Genomic DNA, 11054 nt, shown 5'->3' with positions numbered 1-11054 from the left:
AGCCATTTTGTCACATCACATTTTAGCAATATCCTCCTCTCCCCTCACTGTGTGCCCTACATTTTAGACAAGCATCTTCACAAAACACAGCCCAATAAAATAAACTCATTGTTATAGGTATTAAAATTTTGCTATGTATTTGCAAACTTCAATTCACGTTCTTTTGCAGCCCTCAGAGGCTAACAAGGAACCAAGCTCTGCTGGAGAAGATCTAAAACATTTAGCCCTCTAAATAAGGAGCAGAGCATTTTGAGCTTTTAAATAAACACAACTTAAATGATGAGTTAACCAGGGAAGCCTCCTGCTTTTGGCATCTGCAGGATGAAAAAATCCCTGCAAAGACTAGGGCAGTTATGCAACTCTACTGCAAGTAACCTCCTCTGGAATACTGATGAGCAGCTGCTTTGTGTCTCTTAGGTATAAATACTATGATACTTAAGGAAGTACAACAAGTCAACCACCAATTAGGAAGAAAAAGCCATCAATCACATGAGAACAAAGTGCTTAGGGCTTACAAACTTTCACCACTGGTGTGCAGAGCCCAACATGCACACATTTGGAATTCTAACCCAATGTAATGAGGCTCTGGACATTGCATGCTGGAGTTGCTGTGCCACTGAGCATCTAAAGTTATTAAACAGAAGAATTCAGTGTATGGGGGGGAAGGGAGAGGCACAGAACTCCTGCTTACCTAAAAATACACCAACATTGACAATGACCCTGGCAATGCTGGTGACAGGGTCAACTGCACCTCAAGCTGCCAGATTAGTCATTGTTGCACACTGAAAACACTGCAGTGATCCCCATCAGACCAGCAAAGCCACTGAAGGCAAGATAACCAAATAAAGGTGGAATCACCCAGGAGTGAAAACACCTTTGACTACCTAAGTTACTGCAGTAAATCTCCTTTTCTTATACTAAGTTTCTCCACTATTGTTATCTTTCTCAACTGAAGTCAAGTGTTTGACACTTACACACAGCCCGTTCTACAGTGTAACTTTCTAATAAAAGGCATAAATCACACCAAAGAATTGGCAGTAACCTGAAAGGCTCACACGAAAGTCAATGGAAAGCTGCTTACAAACAGTCTTCTGCTCTGTGAGTGTGAGTACAGCTGTTTTTGGCCATGACTAAGTAAGGAAAGAGACAAAAGCCTTCCAGACTACACAGTGGAAAACCAAATTCAAAGTGGAGGCTTATCTCAGGAAAATAAGAGCAGGATTTTGACGAAATGAGAACGCAAAAGAGCTGGGATCAGGAGAATTTGAGCAGTGCTGACTCCCGAGAGTGGCTGAGGAGAACAGGAGCAGCAGTGTGACGTACCCTGCACACGGACATCTGGTTGGTGGTCAGCGTCCCCGTCTTGTCGGAACAGATCACCGAGGTGCAGCCCAGGGTCTCCACGGAGGGGAGGCTCCTCACGATGGCGTTCTTCTTGGCCATCCTGCGTGTCCCCAGCGCCAGGCAGGTGGTGATGACAGCGGGCAGGCCCTCGGGGATGGCGGCCACGGCCAGGGCCACGGCGATTTTGAAGTAGTAGATGGCGCCGCGGATCCAGGAGCCGCCGTGCACGGGGTCGTTGAAGTGGCCAATGTTGATGATCCACACGGCGATGCAGATCAGGGAGATGACTTTGGACAGCTGCTCCCCAAACTCGTCCAGCTTCTGCTGCAGGGGGGTTCTCTCCTGCTCAGTTGCCACCATCTCGTCACGGATTTTCCCGATTTCAGTGTTTACCCCTGTTGCAATAACCACCCCCATGGCCTTACCAGCAGCAATGTTGGTACCCTGAGGTAAAGGAAGAGCAAGGAAAACTTGGAGTCAATCTACAAACAGGTTTTGTGGGCGAGTTTCTTTTGTTTGGTTTTAATTTAACCAAAAAACAAAACAAACAAAAAAAAAAACACCCCTCAAACCAAACCACATCATACAAGTTCAGACTGTGCTTCAGCCAGGATATGGAAAAGAGTGAAGAGGAAGAGGATGACACTGCCTGTGTCTGTAAAGGAACACTCCAGGGTGGAATTTCTGCTCCCAGAACAGGCTCAAAACAAGTCAGTATTGATCTCTCACAAGCACCACAGCCAAACCCAGATGCTGAGCAAGCAGTATGTATTTCAACTGGAATACTGAATGTGTTTTACCTCTCTTTTTCTAATCCAAGTTCTATTTTGTCAGATTTAATGTTACTTGCTATGAGTAACAGATGAGTTCTTTAGGGCTCCCTGTGTGAACATATTTAACATGGAAATTAACAGTAAAATTAAGCTACCTGCCAGCAAAAAATTATTTTCTTATCTGAAATATATTTAATCCTTCCCTTCAAATAAACTTGAACAAACTATTTCATTCCTATACAGAAAGCCAGTTCTCAATTTTAGCTGCACAACACCACAATTTGTGTGGCCTCTTATCACACTGAAGAACTATTACTTTAGAAAATTACAGCAGAAACACTAAAAGTGTGTGTGCTCCACCCTCCAAGATTTCCTTGTGAAGGACAAAAATAATTTTCCTGATAGACTGGTTTCATCTTCCCCTGAGGACAGCTTTTATTAAAAGTTAATTTAGTTCAATGTGTATGGAGACACACATAGATATATACAGAGAACATAGCAAAGTCATGCAGTTTTTGGGGGAAGACCTGAAGTTTTGCACATTTTTTATCAGCTTCAGTGTTATTTTATAAATATTTTGAAAACGTCACAGTAAATTACTTACAGAAAAGAGCATGTTCTTCTTGTCTTGATTTACAGCACGAGGATCAGGCACAGGGTCCGTGTGCTTAATAACAGACACAGATTCACCTAAAATAAAGATTATAGTCTTAAGAAAAGATTTTGTATCTGGAGTCCTGAGGGAATCAAAAAGTTATAATCTTCAGCTCTGAAATTTTTAGGATGTCAAAATTCTTTCCTCAAATGATGTTAATTTAATTGCCTAAGTGAAACAGGAAATATTTCAGTTGGCCAAGAAAACCAAATGTCTGGCTTTCAGCAAAAACTCTGTATCAGTTTCTACAAGCATGTCACATAGGTACAGAAAGGCTCATTTTCTTTAAAAGCAGATGTTCATTGCTACACCAGATTTCACAAGGTGGTGCTCTCAGCTTCAGTCACTGAGCTACAGTACTTTGTGTAAGCTCAAGAGAGTCAAAGTTTCCTCCCTTTAAAAGGATTTTGTTGAGCAGCATCTCAGACTTCAGTCCTGTTTAATCTGACAGGAGACTTAAGCATCAACTTGGGTGAAAACAGCAAAGGCTTCCTTTAAAACAAGAATTCTGTTCCTTAAATAAATAGTCCTTTTTTACAGAATTCTGATGTGCTATTTCTACTTATTCCAGCAGCTTTACAGGCATGGAATGCATCCATTTTCCTATGCTAAACATAAGTAAAGCTTGATCAGTCCTGTGCTATTCAGGAACTGTGGTGAAAAACTCTGAAGCCTGTTTCAAGACAGATTCAAGGATGAAAAATAGGCTTCCTATGAATACTTTACTGTTTTAAAATTCAAAGCTAGTTAACAACAATTTATGCTACCAAAACAGGCAGACAGATCTCCATGTTCCAGTTGAAAGAAAACTGTTGTAGCATGCTTGGTTGATTCCCAGTTTTTTTCCTATATTCAGAAGTGCTGCTACTTTGTTTTGTTTTCAACAAATCTGAAAAGGGCTCTAAAAATAGCTCCTGCATTTGAGGGCTGGTACCAGAAAACACACAAATGTGTGTGCATAGAATTTGAGCAAATAAGGCTTGAGTGCACTGAGTCTTTAGTGGCAGCAGCTTAAAAGCTGCCAGCATTGCAAAAATTGTTCTCTCCTGTTGCAGAAGACATTTAGTAAGATTTACATACTTTCATATTGGAGTGGTGACACGATGTTCAAACCTAGAAGACTCCGTGAACTAGAAGAGAAATCCATATTTTACAAAAAAAAACTTAATTTCCCACAGATTGCTTGTGTCTGTTGGGGAAAGAGGAAGGCCAAAAAAGCATTACAAGACTCAGTAAGAATGTTCATCCCACTAAAGGGAAAACAAAGCCAATGATGAAGCAACACATTCAGCCACTCTACAAGTTACCAGATCTGAAATTTACTGCACTTGAATGCAGAGAACTTCAATAGCTGCAGGCTTGTTTCTAATAACAAATGGTGAAAATGCACTTTCAATTATGCACATAATTACATGAAAGTCACAGAAACTGTACCTGTGAGAATTGACTGGTCTACCCTTAGAGTTGTAGATTTGATAGAAGTAATTCTTATATCAGCAGGAACCTTGTCTCCAACTACAAAGAAATGAGAAGACAAAGTCAGAATTTTGCTATTTGAGACATGACTGACCAAGTGTCCCTTCCCTCCATCAGCCAGAAAAATGACTTTCCAGTAACTGCACAGATGACTGAGATCACCAGCAGCTTATTGCTGCTTTTGTGACTTGCAGTACTCCCACTTTCTGAGTATCCAATACACCTTGGCAATTTAGACTTGCCCCTACCTAACCTCCAAGAAAGAAGCTGTAAATCACTGAATTGTTTTTTTAACCACATAGCCACTTGAAAGCAAAGGGAAAACATTCTCAAGAGCAAGATATCAATTTCAGGAGACATATTTATAAACAATCAAAACCCGTAGCTAAGGTGAATCGAGTTCCCTTTTCAGAACAACGAGTCCTGCAGAGTCTTTTAGCTGTTTTCTCTATGCCCAAAGTGAGTCCTCTGCTCTCCAAAGATCACATTATCCACATCTATTTATTTAGAAAACTAAAAGAAGTTGTATTTTCCTTTTCTTTGGCACCAATTGTGAGAATAACGTGCTTCTGCAAATATGCTCTTGTAATGCAACACTTTGAATTCTGCCAGATGTTTTAGAGTTGGAAGTTAACCTCAGATCAACACAGTAGCTTTATTTTCCAGTAATGCTGCTCTATTAAATAACCACAATCCCTATCCCAGTTACAATTTTCACAGATCTCTGTTGTGTTTATCTTGTCATGCACATTTCTACTTTGCAAAAGAGAATACTGAAGAAAAAAAAATAACCCACAAACAACAAAACATCCATTAACAAGTGCTTGAGACACCCAGGCAGATGATAAAAGTTAACACCACAATCCTAAAAATGGCAGAGTGATAAATCCAGTTGTCAGTTGAGCTCCAGCATCCCTAACACCTCAACATTATCTTCTCCCTTCCTACGTCCTCTTACCCAGCTTTTCTCAGTTTTTAAGAAAAAAACTAAAGTTCTACCATTTTGTGACTACTGCAAATAAATGGCTTCATGCAAATTAACTTGCTAAAGCATATTAATGAGGCACATTTCTGATTCACATGGAGGGGTTCTACATTCTGCATGTCAATATTCCTAATTAACACATGATTGAACACTCCTAATGTAATTTAACACCGCAAGCATTCAAGTGTCAGCTATTTTATTATAAAATAATGCAAAGAAATAAAGAAGGGAGAATAACTAACAAAAGACAATTGATCCTTTCAGTAGGTGGAATCTGTGTCCCCGCAGTGAAATTAAAATAAGCTGCAATTCCTGCAGGAACTGCTTATGCAATCAGCAGCAATAATGCACATTAAGAAATAATATCACAAAAAGCTCTACAGTGGTGACACAGCCTTGTCTCATCCAACCCCTCACACCCTGGAGTGGAAAACTGTGGAACAAAACCCTGAAGAGGAGAATGAAGTGCTACTTCAAACGTTAGGAAAACTTGCACCATGTGACTTCCTGTAAATTCAGAGTAACTCCAACCACTAAAACCAGCACACGTTTGTATAGTTTTGCCTGTGTGTCTTTGTGAGCATGTACATGAAGGGACAAAAATCCAGCTACAAATGTGTCATTATACCATGTGAATACTAATTTAAGCCACAATGCCCTTGAGCAGCAAGAGAAAATAGCCTTAGACAAACGGTGACCTAGGCCAAAAAAGGCAAAACGATTCCATTTGCTCTCCTGGTGTCCTGAGGAGGGTTATTTGCAGACACACAGTAGCAGCTGTTTGCAGATATGGCTGGACAGGCCAAGCCCTCAGAGCAATGTGCTGAGAGCTCTGGCAACCTGCACAAACATCTGCAGAGCACTGCAGAACTACAGGCAGCCACAGCCACCACGTCTGGCAACACTGGTGGAGATGAAGAACATAAAAAGGAGCTGTTAAAAAAACAATCTTAACAGTAAAGTTCACAAGTCTAACCTACTTCTGAACTTCTCCAAGTTGGTCAAACTTAATATTCACAAGATTTAAAATACTTGGAGTGACCCCACTAACAGACTGTTGATATTAACATCAGTATTTCCATGAAAACTACTACTGTTGTTATCAATTGCCTGAATCACCAGAACTGAAATGTTAAATTTAGTATGACAGTGCAGCTTCATAAATTTATCTCAACAATTTAAGATAAGACTCATTATCCACTCACCCTCTCTGACTGGGAAGGCTGTAGTAAAATATTCAAGGCATTTCCAATAGGCAGGAAAGCTGTATTACAGAAACATTTTAAACAGCTCTTTGCAAAATAACAACTACTATGAGACTAAGTCATTTACAGTCTTTAATATACTTTCAAGAGCACAAGTGAAACTGAATTTAAATAGGAAGCTATCCTATGACAGAGATGAACCACAGGAAATTTTCAGTGAGCAGTGTACTACAGATCTCATCTACAAAGAGAAGGCTCTTTTAACACATACTTTAAAACAGGAAAAAAATGGGAGGTTGTTGTTGTTTATTGGGAGGCTTTTTAAAATTCATGTAATTCAGTCCACAGAACCAATGGAAGTAATACCCAAAGCTTGAGAGAAATGAGAAAGTGATTATGTGTTTGTGTTGCTCAGCACAGAGCTGCTACAGTAAACAATATAATTCCATAGTCTGACATCTAAAATAAAAAATCAGTTGCAGAAGTATTTTCATCCATTATTTCAACCCAAGTTTTTAATCCTAAATAGTCCCTTGATTTCCACAACAGCTCTGAAGAAATAAAATAAGCTGCTTTCCAAAGTGCCCAGGTATGTGCTCTGAAACATAATGTAGCCAAATACATAACTACTGATTAAAACAGCCCCACCAGCTACAGCACTGACTGCTGTCTGGAGGAGTGAGAAGGGTTTGGTTTGAACCATTACAGCTTTACCCACAGAATCCTTTTATTCCCACACAGAATTTTAGAACTTTCATGCTGAGCTTCAGCACACAATAAATGAATCTGTGTAAGAACAACTTGGTCGTGACAAGGGGTTAAGAAAGATAAACATCCATTTTATTTAACTGTGCATGAGTCGACACTGAAACAGACAATTTACAATTTCTACTCCTTGGCAGAAACTTTGTTGCAATATGAATTTAAAGTTTATGTCAGTTGCTTTTTCACTGTAAACAGGGATAATTTAGTACTTTCAGATACTGGGTTCTTCAGCCATCTAACCAGCAATGCTACTTTTCAAAGTTCCCACTGATTACACCCAACAGTCCAGCCTTTCTTCTCAAGCTCCCAGCGCTGTGGCAGTGTTATGGGTCAAGTTCCCTCCATGTGGACAATCACTGACAGAGATATTTGATTTTTACACAGTCCAACCCTGCTTCTCCACAGACTTGTCCCAAATTGACTTCAAGTACAGAATGTACTATTAAGCAACCCGAGTCCCAATTTTATCCTTGGCACTGGCCAAGTCCTACAGTGAAGTTATCAACTCATTACCTGGGTGTTTCATTTGAGCACTGATATCCCTTTTAATACTTCACCAGTTTCCAGCATAGCAATAAAATTAAATATTTCATTTCAGAATTCTGTCAGACAATTGTTTGAGGCACTCCCTGGGAGACCTCTACAGCTAAAATACAATATTAATTTTGCAGGCTACGGCAATCTGTGCTTCAAGCAGCCCAGGAAGATGGGCAGAATTGATGGGATGTATATTCTATGAAAAATGAAGGTGGAGGGAACATAACTATTAAAGCTGAGTGGATTTCAGTCCCTTGTATTTTTAGTTACTTCTGGGTACTAACAAAGAACCTTAGACTACAACAAAACCATACTCCTCTTTCAAGTCTCAAATTATTAGACCAGATCTAAATATAGTCTATTGGGATCCATATTCCAGATCTTCTTGTCAAAACTGCTGGTGGCAGAGGGCTCAGGAAGCAATTAACTGTACCCCAAAAGCCAGTATGCTATAGAACAGTCCTCAGAACAAAACTGAGGCTTGAAATGTGTACTTTGAACACCAATATCAGCTCTGTTAACTCTGGCCCCTCACACCCCTGCAGACTTGCTCAGGTTTACAGGCAGGTACATTATAAAAAATTTTGCTTCTTTTTTATGTTAATGTGTTATAATTCCTCTTCTATGCAAAGAAAGCGATCTGTTTGCAGCAAGTCCCTTTTCGTGATCACAGCAAATCAAAGATAATCTCCCTGTAGATATCAGAGGAGCTGTTCATATACAACACGTACCTCACACTTTATTTGTGTTTATCATTAACTAAAGCCAGTGTCACCCTGGATCTGCTATCAGTACACTGAAGGTTGGAACTGGACTTTTGTAATAAAGATTATCAGGACAGCTCCAATTATTCTATAGTTCCTGAAACTGAGTTAAAGCATCCCCAAACCAATGCCAAAACCCACCAAATCTTAAGAATTGAAACAAATAGATTTAAAATAACACATAAGGGATGCTACACGCTTCAATCAACAGAACTGAGAATTTTCTGAGTGTTGAATTGAGTATTTCTGGGGACAATAATATTTAAAGCTCACACCTGAACAGAATGGTTTGCTTTTATTTACAGGTAGAGCTGCTCCAGCAGAACTGTTTTTTTTATTAAACTTCCTTGACACAAGCTCAGCTTAGCTCCTCTTCCCCCCTTGTAGAGAGACAATCCCATCTTCTTATTGTGCTTGATTTCCTTAGACCATCAGAAACGTAATTTTTCTTCTGCAGTAACAGATTTTAAGTAATTAACACTTCCTGAACAGGGCATAATAAAATGGTACCAAAAATCAGCAGCTCTACGAAACAGGAACATAATTGAGTCCATCTATGCTTTCATACAAGGCCAAGAATGTCAAAGTGCCAAAATTAGAAGAGAGATTATGAACCAAATTTTAAGTCTGAGTTTCCACTCCAAACCAGGAAGGTAAAATTTATTTTCCATCGAGACAGAGTACACCAGCAAAAGTCCAACAGTTGTAACCATAGCAGTAAAACAGTACTTGCTTTAACTAACAAGGTGACAGAACAATACATTTAAATTCATTCTTTGCATTAGACAATGTGCATGAAACAGCCTCTATCATTCACTTTCTGCATTCTGGGTAGACAGAAAATATCCCCACAGCTTAGTGTGCAGTGCATGCAAGGTGTGAGTATCCTAACCCAGGAACTGTTCAAGGTAGAGGTTAAAGAAAATTTAAACAACACATAGATATTGCTTTCTTATAAAGGGAAGCCAAAAGGACAGAAGAAGCCTTACTTTCTGGGAGCAAAGTATTTCCAAGTCAAAACTGAGGGTTGAGAGACATGGAGATACTGTGTTAAACAGTACATAAGACTCAAGTTTTTCTTAAACTTCTTTTTTTTCATTCTCTAAAAACAGACTTGTCATTCTCTCTGAAGAGGGCACCAGAACATTAGATAAGATGTGCTGATGGACAGGGACCCTGCTTCCAAGTCTGCACTCATTTCTAAACCACATTTGTCTAGTTTTAGCTTTTAATTAGTGGATCTATTTATACCACTGCCTACTAGATGGAAAACTCTTGTGATCAGCCTACAAAAATATCTAATAGCAGAAAGAATGCACTGGTAAGTTAAGCTTCAACTTAAGCCAGGTCAGGTAGAGAACAACAACTTCTGCACACCAAAGCTGAAGTCCTGTTTCCAAGTTATGCTGCATTTGGGTAACAGAAGGACCAAAAGTCAGAATTCTGGAAGTGTGGCAAAGTTTCAAGTGCAAATTTTCTTTAGGCTTAAAAAAACCCCAAAAAAACCCACAAAAAAGAGCTTCCTTTGCCAGGCTAATACAGCAGTAACTGAACATTATCTTGATGTCCAAGCTTTTTGTTCAGTACTATTTGTCCTTACAATAAAACCCACTCAGTATCAGCTCTGTCAGAATATCAGGTATGTTCTCAATTTTCAAGCAGCTATATCAGAATTAGTTTTGCTATTTTTACCAAACAGTTTGGTAACTCTGAAGGAAAATGCTACAAGAATTGGGGTGGACATTGGAAATGTATTTTGCAATGTTCCAATGTGTGTTAAAAGTGACACAGTTTTAGGCCATGCTCAGAGCTGAACCTCACATAACTCCAGACTCAGTGAAGTATGGAATGGAGTTTGGACTGTATCTGGTTATCCCCAAGCTGCCTCTCATGGGTTGGCCAAAATGTTCACTGAAGCTCACAGACTTATGCACTACTCGTACATGTATTTATTAACCACTGATCTTATTTTTCTCTCTTTTCTGGCTCAAAAGTAGTACTTCAGGAAAAAAAAAAAAAAGGCAAAATATATGCTTTAAAACACAGACCCAACAGTTTGCACCTGGTAAGGAAATACCCACAACATTTGCAGCAAATTCTTTTTCCCCACCAAAAGAAGCTCTCAGCAGTTTGCTTCAGGACAGCCTCCAGCAGTTCTCTGTTCTGGGTTTAAGCTTTCCCCCATCCTTTTCCTTATCTTTTCCAATCTCAAGATTTTCCCAGAAAAAGTAAACCTGCATCTCTAGAACAGAGTCTGAAAACCAAATCCTAGTTGTTAGAAAAGTAACACAGGCACAAGGACCCAGATGTCTGGGAGTAAGAGCTGCAACATCCATGTTTTCAGTGGTACCACCCAAGAGAATCTGGAGCTCTTCACAACCACGTGGGAGTGACATAACCCACATCAAGAATCTTCTTTCCTGACTTTCTTCATCCCAAAATTAAACTTGATTGTAAGGCATCCAAAAGTCTTGAAGTGCTCTGCAGTTGGAATAAAAACCTTCAAAGAAGTTCTTGCCTACTCTGTGCCAGGTATAAAACTAAATTTTC

General features: G+C 39.5%; 1 protein-coding gene across 3 annotated transcripts in view; it reads right to left on the bottom strand.

The window, feature by feature from the left end:
* The window catches only part of ATP2A2 (ATPase sarcoplasmic/endoplasmic reticulum Ca2+ transporting 2), a 42539-nt gene that overhangs the window by 15695 nt on the left and 15790 nt on the right, over positions 1-11054 (bottom strand). For all 3 annotated transcript variants that reach the window (XR_002465638.3, XM_021532727.4, XM_021532729.3), the window contains exons 6-8: positions 4207-4287; positions 2722-2807; positions 1324-1788 (exon numbers count right to left, since the gene is read on the bottom strand). Coding sequence is in view for 2 of the 3 variants with exons in the window: in XM_021532727.4 (XP_021388402.1) it covers positions 1324-1788; positions 2722-2807; positions 4207-4287 (632 nt within the window). In the remaining variant the exon portion in view is untranslated. The remainder of the gene's footprint in view (positions 1-1323; positions 1789-2721; positions 2808-4206; positions 4288-11054) is intronic.

This window comes from Lonchura striata, chromosome 15 (genome assembly GCF_050655825.1).
Source record: "Lonchura striata isolate lonStrDom1 chromosome 15, ASM5065582v1, whole genome shotgun sequence".
NCBI lineage: Eukaryota > Metazoa > Chordata > Aves > Passeriformes > Estrildidae > Lonchura > Lonchura striata.
This window is presented reverse-complemented; position numbering and strand designations above follow the sequence as displayed.